Consider the following 20,222-nt stretch of genomic DNA (forward strand, 5'->3'; position numbering starts at 1 on the left):
TGCTGAAAAAACTCTTTAAAATATGTGAGGTTATGCTTCTTCATCTCGCCATGGAGTGCTGTTTCCCTTTAAGATAAAGCCGCTCCATTTACAACAACAACAGCTCTATAGAACTGTCAGTGCGTTCTAAAGCTGCAGTTTTTTTACCCTCTGAAAGTTTCCAGCCAACGAGTTGATTTAGGTGAATCAACGGGGGGAGTGTCTACACCTCTGACCCTTTATTCAATGCTGGAGGTAAAAGCTATTTTGTGATGTGGCATCGTTGAGGTTGAGCAAGGAGCTGATCTCATCCCCCTGACCTTCTGCAGCTTCCTGATGGGTGACTTGCACTGAATGATCAGTAGTCTATTGATCATCTACACACAATCACAAGTTTAGTAAACTCCCAAATGATCAGCGGGTAAACACCATTTGTAAATCCACCACCGTGAATCTTTCGCGGTTTACTCGGATAGACCAAATTAGTTTATTGATATGCATCTGATAGACCAAAGACAGGCTAAGACATGTTAACTCTTACGTTAGATTGAGTATCAGGTTTCGGGTTTGGCATGATCGTGATGCTTATTTGAATACGTGGGAGTGTGGGTGGATGTTGGCTGGTTTCAGCTGCCTCACCGGGCCGGGTCTGCTTGAACTCTGGCGCTGGGTGAGGCTGCACATCGGTTGCACATTGAGTCATCAGTGGGTACAGGTTAAACCAGCCATCACCACACATTCCACATGATGTCCTGTATGGCAACATGGAGCACCTGGTCATGTATCAATGTATGCGCCTACATTTCACCACGTTCCCCATCATCAGGGCACCCTGTGTCCTGTGTTCCGAGGAGCTCAGTCACGTCACAGGAGTGGGGCAGCCACTAAGAGACGTGGTGCGCGGACATCGCTACACAATATTGACATATTATTTGTATTCTATTGATATGAAAGTCAGTCGGATCGAACGACTGAAAATACATATGAAGGAGCAGTTGATGGGGAACAGAATCAAGACGGAATCTGACGTGTAACATTAAAGTGTCTGAGGTTCAATATTTTCTATTCACTTGACATGTTGATCTGTCTACACTGAAATTATAATTGGGGCGTTTAGCAGAACCCAAGTGCACAGACAGGCGACTGGCGCAGGATAAGTACGAGGCTGTGTTTGGGGAGAGGATCGACAGGCTGATGGTAGTCGGCAGGCAGAGGTCGGCAACCCGAGGGCAGACGGACGGACCAGGAATAGGGCGCGGGTACGCAGACAAACCTACAGGGACTCGATGGCAGGCGGGATAGTCAGAGGTCAGCAACGGGGGGGGGGGGGGGGGCAGGCTGGTGGATCAGGAGCCGGGGACAGAAGAGCAGACAGACCGACCAACCCGGTATCACGCGATGTCGTGCTCATGCGCAAAAACGTTATTAATCTTTTTTAGTGCTACACAGAACGAAATGTGAACCAATGCATTCTGAATGGGAGCGTTCTCCGACTATTGACGTGCTCCACAAAACGAAACGAGAGAGAGAAAGGGAGGGACAGAGAGAGAGAGCGAGAGAGAGAGCAGCTTCAGAAGGGGTGAGCGCAGATAGTACAGTGCACCCTCTATTTATATTTCTGTATATTATTATCTAGTTATATATATATGTCAACATTTCTGATTTGTAAGCAGACCTCCTCAAAAACAACGTTAATTGTCGGAGAACGTTCCCATTCAGAATGCATTGGTTTACATTTCGTTCTGTGCAGCACTAAAAAAAGTCGGACAATCGTGATCTGGGACACGATGCGCACAGATTAACGTTTGTGCGCATGAGCACGAAATCGCGTGATACCGGGTTGGACCGACAGGGGCTGGGCGGCAGGCAGGATAGTCAGACGGGCAGGGATCGGCAACGGGAGGCAAACGGGTGGATCAGGAGCCGGGGACAAAGGAGCAGGCAGGCAGGCAGGCAGGCAGGCAGGCAGGCAGGCAGGCAGGCAGACAGGCAGACAGGCAGACAGACAGACAGACAGACAGACAGACAGACAGACAGGGGCTGGGCGGCAGGCAAGGTAGTCAGACAGGTAGGAATTGGCAACAGGCAGGATCGGAGAAGTATGTGGTATCAAGTCGCGGGAAAGCTCTGAGAAACTCTGGAGACAATCTGGCAGGGAATGATTGGGAGGAGAGGACTAATATAGGGAGCACAAAGGTGGAGGTGGTTGAGTTAATTAGGGAATGACAGAGTGGCAGACAGGTGGATGTGAAAAACAGGGACGGATCATGACAGAAATTCAGTTAATGCCGATACATATAATATCCACGAGATGCGTATCATGACATGTTCTTGATAAACGTATTGAGTGTCAGCTAACACAAAGTTGATACTCAACTGTGTGTGACTGTGACTACCCAGGTAAAGGTTAACCTGTTTTACACCACATTAGGGTTAGACTGCAAAATACTCTAATTAGTTGAAATACTGTCTATAAAGGTAACTATTTTAATCTTAGATTATATATTTCAGTCTGTTCTTCAGTCTGTGTTCTAGTCATATTTAGTCTCTGTTCTACTCTGTTCTACTATAGTCTCAGTTCTAGTCTTTGTTCTATAATAGTCTGTTCTACTGTCTCTGTTCTAGTCTTTTATACTATAGTCTCTGTTCTACCATAGTCTGTTCTAACATAATCTTTGTTCTAGTCTATTCTACTAAAGTCTCAGTTCTAGTCTCTGTTCTCTAGTCTCTGTTCTTCTAGTCTGTTCTACTATAGTCTCTGTTCTCTAGTCTCTGTTCTTCTAGTCTGTTCTACTTGTCCGCTCTAACATAATCTTTGTGGCAGACTGCTCTCTTGTCTCTGAACCCACAGTAATGTCTGTGAGGCTGTGGGCCGGTAAACTGTTTCTGAAAACAGGCTGATAACACATAATAATCATGTACATAGCACTTTCACCTGTTTCCTCATTGTCAGACATTGTTTAATTTTTAACCTTCGGGAACATTGATTGTTGATTTACGTTATCTAATCTAGATCAATGCACATTCTTCCCCTCAGCCCTGGCTCGCTTTCAGATGATCCGTCATGGGTCTGTCTCAATGTTTGCCCTCCAAACACTCTTCAGTTCAAACCTCCTTTTGATGTCCGATTGATTTGTTTTTCTGTATCAAAATAAAATCAAGTAACTGGTAGAGAAAAACTACAGCAAAAGAACGTTTCAACTGAAAAGTAGTACTTTCACTGTACAACTGTGTATTGTACAGTTTACTTTGATGATGGATGCTTGTCACTAAAACCCACACCCATCTGTCAACTAGAGTAGAATGCTATGCTGCTGTTAGCAGGTGCAGTCACATAACCTCATGATAAGATCATTAGGAATGCGTGCAGGAATGCTTACGGCTACGAGTGACTGTAGGTATAATTCCACTAGGCACGATGAGCCTCAGTATCGGCTATGCCAATGTTTTTGTAATCAAGATCACAGGGATCGCCCACATGATCATCTAGCGTCATCTAGCCATCATGCTTGCATCCCTTCTGGAAATCATGCTGGCCACCAGGGGGCCTGCCCGTAATTCCGACACCTCATTGTTCCGACGTCTCAATGGTCCGAAATATTTCCCATTGGATCGACATGCCACTATGCTGACGGTTCAATGTTACGAAAACGGAACCCATTGGTCCGAAGGGCCGTTTGTCCGACTTTTCAAAAAGGAGGCGCATTAGGCCTACGGTTCAATATGCCGAATAGGCCTACATAAAGAGTCTCTCTCTCTCTCTCTCTCGTCACTTTGCTGTGACAGTATTGACCAGTATTGATCCTTGGTCGCGGTCGCGCAGCCCTACACAACGGGGGGTCGCAGTCACGGTGCCCGCTGTGCCCGGGCTGCAGTCGCGGTGAATCAATGTCCATTTCTTCTTCAACACTTCTTTCTTGGCCAAGAGATCTCTCTGTGTCTCTCTCTCTCTGTCTCTCTCTCCTTCTTCCTCTTCATCGGCTCTCTCTCTCTCTCTCTCTCTCTCTCTCTCTCTCTCTCTCTCTCGCTCGTCACTTTGCTCTCCAATATATAGAGAGAGAGAGAGAGAGAGAGAGAGAGAGGAAACTCTTTATATGTAGGCCTATTCGGCATATTGAACCGTCGGCCTATAATGCGGTTCCGTTTTCGTAACTTTGAACCGTCGGCATAGTGGCATGTCGATCTAATGGGAAATATTTCGGACCATTGAGACGTTGGAACAATGAGGCGTCGGAATTACGGCATGGCACCGGCCACCAGGCCAGCCATCATGCTAGCCACCATGCTGGCCACCATGCTGGCCACCATGCCAGCCATCATACTAGCCACCATGCTGGTCGCCATCATGCTAGCCACCATGCTGGCCACCATGCCAGCCATCATGCTAGCCATCATGCCGCCCAACATGTTGGCCACCATGCTAGCCAATATGTTCGCCACCATGCTGGCCACGACTACTAGTACAGTGGTGAGATTTACATTATAGCGAGATATCTTGATAAATGAAAGACTGTTGACCGAAAATGCAACAAATCCTATCATGAATTATTTCCTTCCACCTCCTAACGTACACCATGGTTTTAAACACCGGACACCTCTGTTCGGCGTATGTTTTGGTCAACCTCAACAGAATGAATATAAGGACTGACTGAGGACACAAACAAACAAGCCATGGTCAGACAGATGTTGAAAGGTATTCTTGCTTCATTCAGAGATGAGAGTACATGACAGGGTGCAGCGGTCTGAGCGGCTGTACAGGTGAGGCTGGGGTTCTTTTACAAGCTTGGCCAAGAACACACAACAAGACGATGACCAAACTAGGATTTTCATTTTCCTTTTAAGCAGACGAACCTGAGAGGTTAAAGTGCAGTGACATCCAAACACCAAAACACGTGCATGCAGGCATGCATGCAGAACGACAAAGAGCCAATCAATTGAATCATTGAACAACAATAAATATATATATCGATGTGTCAAAAATAAATGTATTTATATGTATTAAATATAATTGAACACACTGTAGCCAATTAAAGACTTATCTCCATAAGGTTAGGAGGAGGAGGGAGGCAGTGGAGGAAGAGGAGGAGGAGGAGGAGGAGGAGGTTAGGCGTTGGTGGAGGAGGTGGAGGTTAGGAGGAGGTTAGGAGGAGGTAAGGCGTTGGAGGAGGAGGTGGAGGTTAGGAGGAGGAGGTGGAGGTTAGGAGGAGGAGGAGGTTAGGCAGTGGAGGAGGAGGAGGAGGTAAGGCGTTGGAGGAGGAGGTGGAGGTTAGGAGGAGAGGGTGGAGGTAAGGCGGTGGAGGTTAGGAGGAGGAGGTGGTTGTAAGGAGGTGGAGGAGGAGATGTAGGTTAGACGGTGGCGCTCAGCGGTCCGAGGAGGCTGAGGAGGAGGAGGAGGAGCGTGGCGGTGCAGCTGGGTGCTGGAGCAAAAGAGGAGGAGGACCGGGTGGTAACGGCCCTGCTGCCCAGGGCCTGAGCGGGGCGGTAGACCTGCTTGTAGCCCATCTCCAGAGGGAAGGCGTCCATCTGGAGGCCACACAGAGAGAGAGAGCTGGAGGGTTAAAGGAAGAGCCAGTGGACCTGGTGTCTCCACTGCTGGGGGGCCCATCCCGCCAGGACACCAACAAGCAGGTGACCATGTTGATCTTAAAGGTGACATATTGTACCACCGTGGGATTAAACGTTACAAGACATTTTTTAAATCTGCCTCTTTCGACATCCCAAGTGGGCGTGTGCACCTAGATGTACGCTGGATAGATCAGTCTACCAGCCTACCCAGTGGTCTGTAGCAAACGTTGCTCATCTATCCGTCATACAACTCGGTGGTCACGCCCACTTGTGATGTCAGAAGAGGCAGATTTTCAAAACGGCTTGTGACAGCTAATCACACTCACACCTGGTGGTATAATATGTCACCTTTAAAGGTTTTTTTGACACTCAAACTTAGTGGTGCATGTGAAGTGGCGGTGAATCTACACAGTGTGCTATAAAACAACCACACACACACACACACACACACACACACACACACACACACACACACACACACACACACACACACACACACACACACACACACACACACACACACACACACACACACAGACCGACCAGCTTCTTGTCGATCTTGATTGGCTGTTTGAAGACGGTCCAGACCACGGCCTCGTTGCAGGTGGGCGTGGTCAGCGAGCCCATGTAGCGGTAGAAGGAGGAGCGGTCGACGTCCCCCAGCAGGTCGTCCAGAGACATGTCCTCGGTGACACTCGTGTTACTGCCTGGGGGCAGACAGGGGGTGGGCCCCGTCAGAGACAGGGGGCCATCGGGCCCCAGAGCACGCGGGGCCCCAGCGAAATGGGTTGACTGTCCCGCGTGAGTCACCAAACAAAGTAACTGACTAGTAGATCCACTGCACTATACGTGTGGTAATTTATGTGGTATATATGTGGTAATAATGTTGTGTATGTGTGATAATTATGTGGTTTATGTTTGGTAATATATGTGGTGTGTGTGTTGTAATTATGTGGTACATGTTTGGTAACATATGTGGTGTATGTGTGTTAATATATGTGATTTATTTAAGTTGATGGGGGTAAAAAGATACTGACATCACAGGGTTCATAGGGTCAAAGTTAGGGAGGTAAATGTCATAAATCATAGTCGTTAGAAGTCTTGGGTACACAGTGACGCTCAGTAAATAACGAATCTTAGAGACATGTCATTAAGGAGCCAGGAGGCCATTTTGTGAAAGGATGCCTGCAGGTAGACAGCGTCCAACATACCGACGGTCTGTACGGCCGGCAGGTAAGAGGTTAGCTTGGTCCAGTAGTCGGTAGTGGATGAGGTGCCTGAGGCCTGCATAGGTAGGGGTTAGACAGTGGTAAGAGAGATGGGTAGGGGTTAGACAGTGGATACAGAGATAGGTAGGGGTTAGACGGTGGTAAGAGAGATAGGTAGGGGTTAGACAGTGGTAAGAGAGATGGGTAGGGGTTAGACAGTGGATACAGAGATAGGTAGGGGTTAGACGGTGGTAAGAGAGATAGGTAGGGGTTAGACAGTGGTAAGAGAGATAGGTAGGGGTTAGACAGTGGATACAGAGATAGGTAGGGGTTACACGGTGGTAAGAGAGATAGGTAGGGGTTAGACGGTGGATACAGAGATAGGTAGGGGTTAGACAGTGGTAAGAGAGATGGGTAGGGGTTAGACAGTGGATACAGAGATAGGTAGGGGTTACACGGTGGTAAGAGAGATGGGTATGGGTTAGCCAGTGGATACAGAGATAGGTAGGGGTTAGACAGTGGTAAGAGAGATGGGTAGGGGTTAGACAGTGGATACAGAGATAGGTAGGGGTTAGACAGTGGTAAGAGAGATGGGTAGGGGTTAGACAGTGGATACAGAGATAGGTAGGGGTTAGACAGTGGTAAGAGAGATGGGTAGGGGTTAGACAGTGGATACAGAGATAGGTAGGGGTTACACGGTGGTAAGAGAGATAGGTAGGGGTTAGACAGTGGTAAGAGAGATGGGTAGGGGTTAGACAGTGGATACAGAGATAGGTAGGGGTTAGACAGTGGTAAGAGAGATGGGTAGGGGTTAGACAGTGGATACAGAGATAGGTAGGGGTTACACGGTGGTAAGAGAGATGGGTAGGGGTTAGACAGTGGTAAGAGAGATGGGTAGGGGTTAGACAGTGGTAAGAGAGATGGGTAGGGGTTAGACAGTGGATACAGAGATAGGTAGGGGTTAGACAGTGGTAAGAGAGATGGGTAGGGGTTAGACAGTGGATACAGAGATAGGTAGGGGTTACACGGTGGTAAGAGAGATGGGTAGGGGTTAGACAGTGGTAAGAGAGATGGGTAGGGGTTAGACAGTGGATACAGAGATAGGTAGGGGTTACACGGTGGTAAGAGAGATAGGTAGGGGTTAGACAGTGGATACAGAGATAGGTAGGGGTTAGACAGTGGTAAGAGAGATGGGTAGGGGTTAGACAGTGGATACAGAGATAGGTAGGGGTTAGACAGTGGTAAGAGAGATGGGTAGGGGTTAGACAGTGGATACAGAGATAGGTAGGGGTTACACGGTGGTAAGAGAGATAGGTAGGGGTTAGACAGTGGTAAGAGAGATGGGTAGGGGTTAGACAGTGGATACAGAGATAGGTAGGGGTTAGACAGTGGTAAGAGAGATGGGTAGGGGTTAGACAGTGGATACAGAGATAGGTAGGGGTTACACGGTGGTAAGAGAGATGGGTAGGGGTTAGACAGTGGTAAGAGAGATGGGTAGGGGTTAGACAGTGGTAAGAGAGATGGGTAGGGGTTAGACAGTGGATACAGAGATAGGTAGGGGTTAGACAGTGGTAAGAGAGATGGGTAGGGGTTAGACAGTGGATACAGAGATAGGTAGGGGTTACACGGTGGTAAGAGAGATGGGTAGGGGTTAGACAGTGGTAAGAGAGATGGGTAGGGGTTAGACAGTGGTAAGAGAGATGGGTAGGGGTTAGACAGTGGATACAGAGATAGGTAGGGGTTACACGGTGGTAAGAGAGATAGGTAGGGGTTAGACAGTGGATACAGAGATAGGTAGGGGTTAGACAGTGGTAAGAGAGATGGGTAGGGGTTAGACAGTGGATACAGAGATAGGTAGGGGTTACACGGTGGTAAGAGAGATAGGTAGGGGTTAGACAGTGGATACAGAGATAGGTAGGGGTTAGACAGTGGTAAGAGAGATGGGTAGGGGTTAGACAGTGGATACAGAGATAGGTAGGGGTTACACGGTGGTAAGAGAGATAGGTAGGGGTTAGACAGTGGATACAGAGATAGGTAGGGGTTAGACGGTGGTAAGAGAGATAGGTAGGGGTTAGACAGTGGTAAGAGAGATGGGTAGGGGTTAGACAGTGGATACAGAGATAGGTAGGGGTTACACGGTGGTAAGAGAGATAGGTAGGGGTTAGACAGTGGTAAGAGAGATGGGTAGGGGTTAGACAGTGGATACAGAGATAGGTAGGGGTTACACGGTGGTAAGAGAGATAGGTAGGGGTTAGACAGTGGATACAGAGATAGGTAGGGGTTAGACGGTGGTAAGAGAGATAGGTAGGGGTTAGACAGTGGATACAGAGACAGGTAGGGGCTAGACAGTGGATACGGAGAGAGGTAGGGGTTAGACATTGTATACAGGTAGGGGTTAGACATTATGGACAAAGCATTTGTTCTCAGACATACATGGTCACTTTCTGTCCCAGCATTTTTCCCCTTGCCTCCATCTGTGGCCTAGGATAAGGGAGAAAGTAGGAGCTGAACACATTTCATTCGAGCATATTGCAGGCAACACGCAGACAGCCTCAGTCTAATGACGAGGTATTGAATTTGAACTGTGATGCGTTTGAAATTAATTGTTGCCGTTTGGCGGTAACGTTACTCTCAGAGGTGCGCAACACATGAGAGCAGTTTGAAATGTGCACACGGACAGGGAGCTCAGCATTGTGGTTTCATGTCGGCTCACGCTGTTCCCGTACTATAAATGTCATTTTAGGATTATATCCCGATGTCCCGGTATCTCAGTCAAGACCTTTCACCTCGATGAAGAACCCCAATACGGCCAGTCCGTCCTTGGTGGCCTTTGCTTCCTCAATGCTCAGATCCTTCCTCTTGTGCACAATGTGCATCTAAGCAGGAGACAGAGAAGTTTAAGAGAAGGTCAGGAGTACAATGCAATTCAATAAACATAACGCAAAGGTTCAAACCAGGGAAACAGTGCTTGCCTCCATGGGATACCTGACGGAGTCGACCATGTGCTCGGAGCCCTTGGGGTGGTCCGACTCATCCCCCCAGTGGAAGTGGAACTGCAGGGCGGAGTAGACGTGACCGAGACCCCCCCTGGACAACTCCACGCCATCGTTCAGCACAAACTTCACTGCCGGGGAGGGGAGGAAGAGTAGCAGGGGTCAGATGCCGTAATGACAGGGTAGGCCCGTACGTCTCTGGAGAAGAGTTTCTTGTTGTGAGGCCATGTCCGCACTAATGGATGGATTTAAAGGGCAGCTATTGTTTTTCTTTAGTCCTTCCATCCCACCTAGTTGGCACTCCCGAGTGGGTGAAATTTGAAAAGGCCAGCCGCGTGTGGCAGCGTAGTAGGAAGAAACACGGGGGACAGATTGTGATGGGAACCAGACTAAAGTGGTCTGTCTCCCACTCAAACCAGGAACATGTACAGGGTGGATGGACAGCCTCTAAGAGGTGTATATAAAGGTATGGCGTTCTGAAAATCTGCCTCTTCTGACATCACAAGTGGGCATGTCCACCAAGATGTGTTCTAGATAGATCAGTCTACCAGCCTACCCAGTGGAATAAAGCAAACGTTGCTCATCTATCCAGCACACATCTAGGTGGACACGCCTAGTGATGTCAGAAGAGGCCAATTTTCAGAATGGCTCGTAACAGCTAATCACACTCACACCTGGTGGTATAATATGACACCTTTAAAAGAGAGGAGAGGTCCTACCAGTGTTTAGCCCCGTCGCGACACAGATGGCTGCGGTCTCACCTGTGTGGCCGGTGTTGGTCACGTATTTCAAGGCCTTCTTGTCGTCAAAGTGTGTGAAGGTGAAGTCTTCCAGCGATGAGTTCTCCTTAACCTCTTTGGAATCGATGTCCACCGGGGACTGCTGCTTACCTCCACAAAAGGCCTCTGGCAGAGTGCTCCAGAGGTCTGGGCTGAAGTCTGAGCAGAGGATAACACGGTGGACAAGGTTTCTCTGCTACTAAGGCGTGTCACATTCATTTGAAAGTACAAACATTGGTCCGTGTGTATTAGGTAAGAGACATGCAGTCGGTTAGTTGTTCCACATGAACTCATCAATGGTTTGAGGAGGTGTGGCGGTCTGTTACGTACGACAGTGACTGTCGTAGCACCACGCGTGTTCTTGTCCTAAGCAAACACACAAAAACAGAAATGAGCAGTGGAAAAAACAGTGCTAACATTGCTGACATTGCTAACTAGCGGGCTATTTGAGATGCCATTGCCATCTGGTCAGTTGGAATGAACATCGAGGGCGCCAGCAGCTTGACTTTTTGAATCTGCCTCCATGTGCGTGTGTGGAACAGCGTTTTTACGGCGGGGGATCTGTTCGCTGAGATGATGACGTCCCTTACCACCCACAGTAGCGGCCGGAGAGGCATAGACGTGGCGTCCATGAAGCTCCTGGATCGGCCTGTAGAGGTTGCTCAGGTGAGCCTTTGACGGAAAGAGTTTGATCTGGAAAGAGACGAGTTGGATGATCAGAAATGACCACAAGGCTTCTGCTCCAGCCAGCCCTAGACTTCTAAAAGTGATTCTACTCTAGCTGCACCCGACTTCTAGAAGGGTTTCTACTCCAGCTGCACTAGACTTCTAGAAGGGTTTCTACTCCAGCTGCATGAGACTTCTAGAAGTGCTTCTACAGTAGCTGCACTAGACTTCTAGAAGGGTTTCTACCCTAGCTGCACTAGACTTCTAGAAGGGTTTCTACCCTAGCTGCACTAGACTTCTAGAAGGGCTTCAACTCTAGCCGGACTATGGAAGTCTCACTTTTGCTTAAAGTCATTTCTAACTGAATGTTCCATTTAATTATTCATTATAACTATTGTTAGTAGTAGTAGTAGTAGTTGTATTTTTACTCTCATCTACGTTTCATTAGGCACGACACAGTTCTTATCGTATCTGGTCTGAACCCCCGTTTTTGGTTCCTAAAAGGCCTCTTCTGGACCGCACCTCTTCTAGTCAGGGTTAACCCTGTGGATCTTGTTCAACCACCAACAGTGCATATCATTAATTGCTTGTGTTGAGTTGTTGTTGCTTGTATTATTATCAGGTTCTGTGCCAGAGAAACCGGTCCAGTGAATGCAAGGAACTGTGTGCACTGTCAAAGCACCAGGATCATGTGATGCGTGTTGTAGTACATGGGACATGATCTAATGATTGAACAATGAACCCTCTCTCTCTTGCTTCTTCTCCTTACTCTCTTTCTCTCTCTCGCTCTCTCTCTCTCTTTCTCTCTCCCTACCCTCTCTCTCTCCCTTTCTCGCTTTCTCTCTCTCTCTCTCCCCCTCTCTCCCCCTCTCTCTCTCCATCTCTCTCCCCCTCCCTCCCTCTCCCCCTCTCTCTCTTTCTCTCTCTCTCCCTTTCTAGCTTTCTCTCTCTCTCTCTCCCCGTCTCTCTCTCCCCCTCTCTCTCCCCCTCCCTCCCTCTCCCTCTCTCTTTCTCTCTCTCTTTCTCTCTCCCTACCCTCTCTCTCTCGCTTTCTCTCTCTCCATCTCTCTCTCCGTCCCTCCCTACCTCCCTCTCTCCCCCTCCCCCCACCCCTCTCTCTCTCTCTCTCGCTCTTTCTCTCTCCCTACCCTCTCTCTCTCCCTTTCTCTCTCTCTCTCGCTTTCTCTCTCTCTCTCCGTCTCTCTCTCCATCTCTCTCTCTCCCCCCCTCACTCTCCCCCTCTCTCTCTCTCTCTCTCGCTCTTTCTCTCTCCCTACCCTCTCTCTCTCCCTTTCTCTCTCTCTCTCGCTTTCTCTCTCTCTCTCTCCATCTCTCTCTCCATCTCTCTCTCTCCCCCCTCACTCTCCCCCTCCCTCCCTCTCCCACTCTCTCTCTCGCTCTTTCTCTCTCCCTACCCTTTCTCTCTCGCTTTCTCTCTCCGTCTCTCTCTCTCTGTCTCTCTCTCTCCGTCCCTCCCTACCTCCCTCTCTCCCCCTCCCCCCCCCCCCCTCTCTCTCTCTCTCTCTCTCTCTCTCTCTGTCTCTCTGTCTCTCTGTCTCTCTCTCCGTCTCTCAGTCTCTCTCTCTCTTCACCAGGTCAGTGTGCACCAGGATGGGCTCCTGGAAGACGGTCCAGATCACTGCCTCCTGACAGCCGGGGGTGGTCAGGGAACCCGTGTAGCGGTAGAACTTGGTGCGGTTCACCTCGCCAAGTAGGTCGCTGATGGAGAGGCTGTGGCTGACGTTCACCTCGGAACCTGAGAAACCAAACGAAGGAAGCCGTTGGTGGGGAGTCATCCAACTGTTCAAAATAGAATCCCCCTAAGTGTATGAATGCATGTATTGCGCTCAAAACCTTCCATCACGCATGAAGCAAACGAAGCCAGAGAGACAAGCTGGTTACATTTACAATAGAAAGTCAATGAACTACTGTACCTCACATGACAAGCTGTGTATTAAGCTATGTATGTAATTACCTATAATTAAATAGCCGTTACCACACCGGCTATGCTGAGCATGCTGCGTGTACCAGCAGGGCCAATTTACTGTCAAACACAATTCAGACCTGCAGTTAATCATTGCCAAAGTCGGGGTGAGGAAGCAGGAAACTAAATGCAACCTAATAAAATTAAACCTCAGAGTCACTATGGGTCAGAGTCATCAATGTGGGCAGGCTGCCATTGATTCAACCCTGTGACTCAATGGGGAGTCAACCCTGAATCACTAAAAGGATCAAGGTTTCCCTGTATTCACTGTCTAACCCCTACCTACTCCTTAATGACATGTCCCTGTATTCACTGTCTAGCCCCTTCCGGCTCCTTAATGACCCATATCTCCATTCACTGTAGGTTGTTTTTGGTAAAAAAAAACTATGCTATACTTAATTGTAAATAGGCTGAGTTCAGTTTGGTTCCTGAGAGTAAAATGAGGGTTTTGGTCTAGGTGTGTCTAGGTCCGTCTAGATGGGTCTAGGCGTGTCTAGGTGTGTCTAGGTATGTTTAGGCGGGTCTATGCGTGTCTAAGTGAGTCTAGGCGGGTCTAGGCGTGTCTAGGTGGGTCTAGGCGGGCCAGGTTGGGCCAGAATGACGGAGGACAGAGACCGGCAGAGGTGATGTTTCCCAGGTAGGATGTGAGATCTTCCCAAGGTTTCTGCGGGCCCTCTTCTGTGGCCTGCGAAGACAACATCAAACACACCTCATCTCCTCCTCAACATAAAGTGTGTCCTGCCAAACCCTTTCTGTTCACTGCCCCTTATCTCGACCCTAATAGTAGCCCATGCTAAGTAACAAATGTAATGTTCCTAAAAATAATATCATTGGAAAGGCTAAATCATGGCTGTACAATCAAGCAAAGACAATACAAAAAAATAATGCTAAATCTTCAACACCTCCCGGGAGTATTGGGAAAGGAAGGAAAATGCAAACGCCAGCTGTGGCTTAAGCTACTTGTGACTTGAATTGCTTGTGACTTGAGCTACTTGTCCTCGGTAGATCCTCGGATGGAGGCTTCGACGTCTCCCTGTCTTATTTTCCAGAACCCAGGACACGCCGTCACAAGGGGAACCAGACGCTGGGGAACCCGACGCTGGGTAACGTGACGCCGTAGAAACGGCAGAGCGGTCTAAACGTACGCTAATGAAGAAGGCGAGCACGGCGAAGCCTGTGGGGTCCATCAGGGCCTGGCTTTGGTTCAGACCTTTCTTCTGGCACACAATGTGCATCTGGCAGGAACAGGAAAGACAAACTTTAAACACCATCTTCGGGTTAACTACAGGGTTTATTCACACAATGAATGCACTGATCTCCGTTGGGAATGGATCTGACTTTAACCACCAAAGTCTTGCTTATTAAACGCTTGCCTATTAAACTATTGCTATCCTAAACACTTGATATAATATCAGTATTTAGTAGGGGGTAGTTGTAGTGAGTCCAAAGTCTAATGGGGAAAAGCACCAATAATATTATGGCCAACGCCAGAACTCATTCCATGCTGAGGCGAGCATGTAGAACACAATATGCAGCATGTTTTTTTAGCATTTACCACAAAGCTTGTAGTACACATTGTATCTCGCCTGCAGCATGTAGCATGCAGCGTGTTGTCACAGTGCTATTGCAGGAAGAGAGTAATGCCTCTCATGCTACCATAATATGAGGGGATGGGGGTGAACAGAGCAAAATGTACTCAAATGAAAACCCTTGTCTAGTGCAGCTGTGCAAGGACTGTTCACTGCTGCTTTGCAAATGACACAATCAATGGGTTGTTATGAATTTAACACTATTCTCTGATAAAATAATCAGGGATGTGATATAACTGTTCTGATCATTGTTCAGTTTTCTTTAAATAGGTGTCATCAAAATAAAGCTAAGTCAAAAATTGTGTAATCTTTTTTTTATAGCTACATATTTCTCGCCTTAAAACATCTGATTTGTTTGAAGAGCAGCTCTAAATAGGTGGTCATGGCAGGTCCATGAGGAGCACTTGGTACCCATCTAGCTCTCCTTCGATCGTACATAGTGGAATTAGCTCTGCGTCCTGAGCCAAGTCTCTTCTTATTGGTTAATCCGGGGTTGGATGTAGCATGAGGTCCCCATGAGGAAGGTACCGCTAGCAACTAATCAGTTGTGCTTGCAGCTAGCGTGATGCGTTCAGCAGGCTCACCTCCATGGGGTAGCGATGGTCGTTCAGCATGTGCTCGGAGCCGGGGTGGAGCTCGGTGTCGCCCCAGTGGAGATGGAACTGCAGGACCTCGTAGGTGTGGTTCAAACCCCCGCCGCTGACCTCCAGATGCCCCGGCACCACCTTGCCCTTCACTGACGGAGGGAACCGACACCGTCAGCCTGGGGTGTTCACAGATCGCTCCCTCCCTCCATTGCCGGTGGTCGTACCCAGGTTCGGTGAGTCACTCTCTACACCCCGTTCCGTGTAGAGATAAACAAGTGAAAGAAGTGGTTCTCCAACTTTTTCTACTGGTGTACCCCTTCTAAGATTTTTCTTTGCAAAATAAATACAATTAACATAAATAATGTATGAATGTTCTATTTGGCAGTGTAAAAATTTACAATTTAGAGAGAAACATGGGCCTGTGCTTCATGCAACTGCTCCTTTCTCCTCTCAAAGCAGAACGCCAGGCGAGGGTCAGAGCATGTAGAGGGGAATCCCTTTCCAATATATACCTCCTGAAACTGGCGCATTGAGGTGTTTCTGGATGTGGTTTCTTTTTTCACGGATTCTCTATGAAGGTATTATTGTAGCAAAAGTCTTTAGCACCTGTAACTGCAGAATTTGAATGCGTACACTAAAGTCACAGTAAATTTGAAGTCGTATATATTTATTTTGCATGTGTACTCTAAAGTCACAAATGTGTAACAGTACATTTGTAGTCGTAAAAAATATATAAATATTTTTTATACCATTGTAAACACAAAATAGGGTCTACGAGTACGCTAATCTGTGTTACAGGTGCACAAATCCTTTTGCTACAATTATTGCAGCGCAGTTGGTGCAAAACACATTCGCACACCCGTGTTTCATAATCTGAGAACATGCCCAAAAGGTGTGCATTCGTAAACCCAAATTTGAACAAATGCATCAGAAGTTGCACATCTGTGAACGCTATGTTAATTCAGCATTTTAATGAGCGAGCACAAAACCATTTTACAACTGCTCGAATCTGCTCCTGCAAGTCTCAGCTGTGGGGTTTTTTGCAGGTTGTTTTGCAACACCCCTAGGTCGGTGGTAAATGTGTAGCAAAAGTATTCGTATCCGTAGATGACAGAGCGTCCGTGAGCGGGACAAAATAGTCCCGCCCATAATTTCCTAATCCAATGAAAATCGCCGGCAGGGATGCATTTCTCAAATTACACTGGGACCCACCCCGTGCCAGCCATGGAGCTATAAAGATCGCAGCATACTCAGCACGGGATACGTTTCTTTCTGGAGAAGTGACGAGGGCGTCCTACTGAACGGAGATGGGTATCCTACATTATGTTAAATGAAATGACTTAGTTCAAGTGAATTCCCCCCAAAGTATTTCATTAACATGCCGCAAATGTCCTTGAATGTATTTTAATGGTCGCCATAACATAAATTCAGAAATGTTAATGCAATACTTTGGGGAGAATTCCCTTGAACTAAGTCATTTCATTTTACATAATGTAGGATACCCACCTCCGTTCAGTAGGACGCCCTCTTCACTTCTCCAGAAAGAAACGTACCCGCGCTAAGAATGCTGCGATCTTTATAGCTCCATGGCTGGCACGCGATGGGTCCCAGTCAGGGACGGCTGGTATAAATGGGCTAACAGGGCTAAGCCCTCTTACAGTGAAAATAAAAAAAATATTATTAAAAACTTAGAACATATTGTTTTAAATTTTGGTAGAACCTAAAGGAGCAACAGCACCAAAAAGTGACAGAAAAACCCAGGATATATATATCTTCGTTTTTTTCCTGTGAATGGGCTAAATGTATTCAGCCCAAGCGCAGTAGCGTAAGCTTCCATTGACGTTTGATTGACAGGTGCCCTGACACGCCCCCTTCATATGCTTCCCATTTGGGCTAAATTAGTTTAGCCCAAAGGCTGACCTAGCACAGTAGCTACAGTACAGTGTCCTTCGACTAATCACAGCACAGTAGCGCAAGTGCAGTATGGCGGGCGTTAGCATGAAAATTAATGAAGTGGATTATTTACTTTCTAATCGGTTTTCTTTAATGTCAGCTGCGGACGTCGGAAACGCCACATAGTCCTACATGTCCTTCATGATTGACGGCGACACAGACGTCTCTATCAAAGAGTGTGTGATCGTCTACAGCCGCATTTTGCGCAAAGGGAGACCAGTCAACATTTTAATTGTGTAATACTTTAAGCACAAAAAAAGTTTTATTTTGCTTAATGGTTTAGTTCGAAATGTTCAATTTCAGCTCAGTGAAGCACTTTAAACACCTTATTTTTATTTTTATTTATAATTGTGCTTCAAATAAAGAAATGCCTTTCTCTACACCTTAATCTTGTTTAAAAATCATAGACATTATATGAAAGTTATGAACAGAGATATAAAGGTGACCTCATGGCGTCTGGAGCCCTGTGAAGTATTGATAAATGTAATGCATTCTTTAGCCCACCCACCCAAAATCACCACCAGCCGTCACTGTAATTTGAGAAATGCATCCCTGCCGGCGATTTTCATTGGATTAGGAAATTATGGGCGGGACTATTTTGTCACGCTCACGGACGCTCTGTCATCTACGGATACGAATACTTTTGCTACACATTTACCACCTAGGGGTGTTGCAAAACAACCTGCAAAAAACCCACAGCTGAGACTTGCAGGAGCAGATTCGAGCAGTTGTAAAATGGTTTTGTGCTCGCTCATTAAAATGCTGAATTAACATAGCGTTCACAGATGTGCAACTTCTGATGCATTTGTTCAAATTTGGGTTTACGAATGCACACCTTTTGGGCATGTTCTCAGATTATGAAACACGGGTGTGCGAATGTGTTTTGCACCAACTGCGCTGCAATAATTGTAGCAAAAGGATTTGTGCACCTGTAACACAGATTATCGTACTCGTAGACCCTATTTTGTGTTTACAATGGTATAAAAAATATTTATATTTTTTTACGACGACAAATGTACTGTTACACATTTGTGACTTTAGAGTACACATGCAAAATAAATATATACGACTTCAAATTTACTGTGACTTTAGTGTACGCATTCAAATTCTGCAGTTACAGGTGCTAAAGACTTTTGCTACAATAATACCTTCATAATTCTCCTTTCTCCTTTTTGTCAGATTTACGTTTCAGCCACTCATCCATTTTCTCGCTTTTCTTTTGTCTCATACCCCCTGCAGTACCCCTACAGTACCCCTAGAGGCATGAGCACCCCCATTTGAGAACCACCGAGTTAAAGCATCAAGGTGAGTCAAAGGCCGCGCCAGGGAGACGGCGCCCTCACCTGTGTGCCCGTTGTTGACCAGCATGCCCAGAGCGTGTTGGGCGGTGAAGTTGGTGAAGGTGAAGGCGTGGAGCTCTGGGTCGGTGACTGCGCCGCTGCTGGCGATGTTGATGGGGGACTGCCTGTGGCCCCCACAGTAGGTCCCTGCCAATTCGGGCCACTTTGTTGGCGTGTGATCTGAACGGACCAGGAGGAGGAGGCGCCGCTTTGAGTTTGACTTTAGTTTAGAGTTTCTTTAAAAGCTGAACCGTCCCGCATGCTATCCTCTGATACGATAAAGGAGGTTAACCATCTTTGTTAGAGACGGGGAATGGGTTTACCTAGCAATTATTAATTCTTGTCACTTTCACTTTGGATTAATGCTAAATGCACCAAATGTAAATGTAAATGAAACCGCTTTATACTGGTGTTGTGAAAAAGTGTGTGATAGAGAAACTTTGACGTATTTGATGTTCTCTGTTTGGGTATATTACAAATGTGATCCAACTTCTCATCACACAACATGTAAAAACAGATTGATGATCGTTTGATAGTCTGGTTTTAGCTGAGTGTCTTTCTGGTGTTGGGCTACACAATGCCTTGATCTCCACAGTATCCCCACAAATTGTTATTTAATAGGCTAATCAGATAATCTATGAACCGATTCAGAGTGTGCAGTCCTGTTTGAATGTGAATATCAATGACATCTCACCACAGCCAGTGTAGCACCAGTCATCAGCCGCTGCAAAACACAAAGAGGAACTCCTCAGACGAGAAATAACAGCACAAACTGTGAAGATGTGAATGGCATCTTCACTGTGTTAACATGTTTTAAAAGATTCACGTGTTCCTGTCCGGCTGTTAGCCCTGTAATAGTCTGCAGCTGTGGCTCATAGGTTAATTGAGCCACACTCATTGTTCTAGACTTGAGTGAGGATTGAGTTGTGCAAGTGACTCGACTGTTGTGGTATTGTTTTTAAGTAAAAATACGTTTTTACCAACAACATTGTGCGTCGAGGAAACACTTTTTCACACAAACAAACTCTCACTGCAATACCCCTAACTATGTTCAAATCCCTCTTCTCGTGGCGCACCAGCACAGACAGAAACACACAGAGAAGGAAAACCCTACGGTCTGGGACTCACTAGAGGCATAGGTCATTGTGGCCGTGCACACGCACAGTGCAAGGATGAAGAGAGACATCTAGAGGGAGAATAACAGGGAAGGAAAATACATGATATCACTGAATATGACTGAAGTCCTCCTCTATTATGTTGATGTGATTTGTTAGATGCACATTAGTTTCTCTTGGATTGACCTATGGCCTATGGTCTATTATGAAAGAAAATATTCTGTAGTACAGGAAGTTGCTTAATAAACATTTCAATTTGAGTATGTATTAAGCTACCTATCATCAACCTTCATCAGGCCAAAGGAAATCTCATTTTCCAACCATTGCATTTAAAAAAGTTTTTTTTTTACCCACATTTTCCAACGTTTTTTAAAATGCATTTCTAACTGATATTGTAACTGAGGCCTCTCCTAGAAACCGCGTCTTACCGTTTAACTCAGAGTTGGGGTTTCGTGGATGTCGTG

The 20,222-nt window shown here is 46.8% G+C and overlaps 2 protein-coding genes across 2 annotated transcripts in view; one reads left to right on the top strand and one right to left on the bottom strand.

Annotated features, from left to right (window-relative positions):
• Positions 1–4,661: 4,661 nt before the first annotated feature.
• LOC132446738 (carbonic anhydrase 4-like) lies at positions 4,662–20,222 on the bottom strand. The gene is made up of 17 exons (XM_060037192.1): positions 20,187–20,222; positions 19,772–19,829; positions 19,338–19,367; positions 18,647–18,823; positions 15,348–15,499; positions 14,320–14,409; positions 13,790–13,859; positions 12,783–12,946; positions 11,115–11,217; positions 10,855–10,890; positions 10,507–10,683; positions 9,725–9,876; positions 9,539–9,628; positions 9,186–9,233; positions 6,756–6,828; positions 6,088–6,251; positions 4,662–5,502 (listed from the first exon to the last, which is right to left on the bottom strand). Exons 2-17 carry the CDS (start codon positions 19,827–19,829, stop codon positions 5,326–5,328), a joined length of 1,761 nt encoding a protein of 586 aa, XP_059893175.1. The 5' UTR covers positions 20,187–20,222; the 3' UTR covers positions 4,662–5,325.
• Positions 20,215–20,222, top strand: part of tbx21 (T-box transcription factor 21) — an 8,383-nt gene continuing 8,375 nt past the window's right edge. Inside the window, exon 1 of the mRNA XM_060037225.1 lies at positions 20,215–20,219. Coding sequence (XP_059893208.1) covers positions 20,215–20,219 — 5 coding nt within the window. The remainder of the gene's footprint in view (positions 20,220–20,222) is intronic.

Source organism: Gadus macrocephalus, chromosome 18, assembly GCF_031168955.1.
Source record: "Gadus macrocephalus chromosome 18, ASM3116895v1".
Lineage (NCBI taxonomy): Eukaryota > Metazoa > Chordata > Actinopteri > Gadiformes > Gadidae > Gadus > Gadus macrocephalus.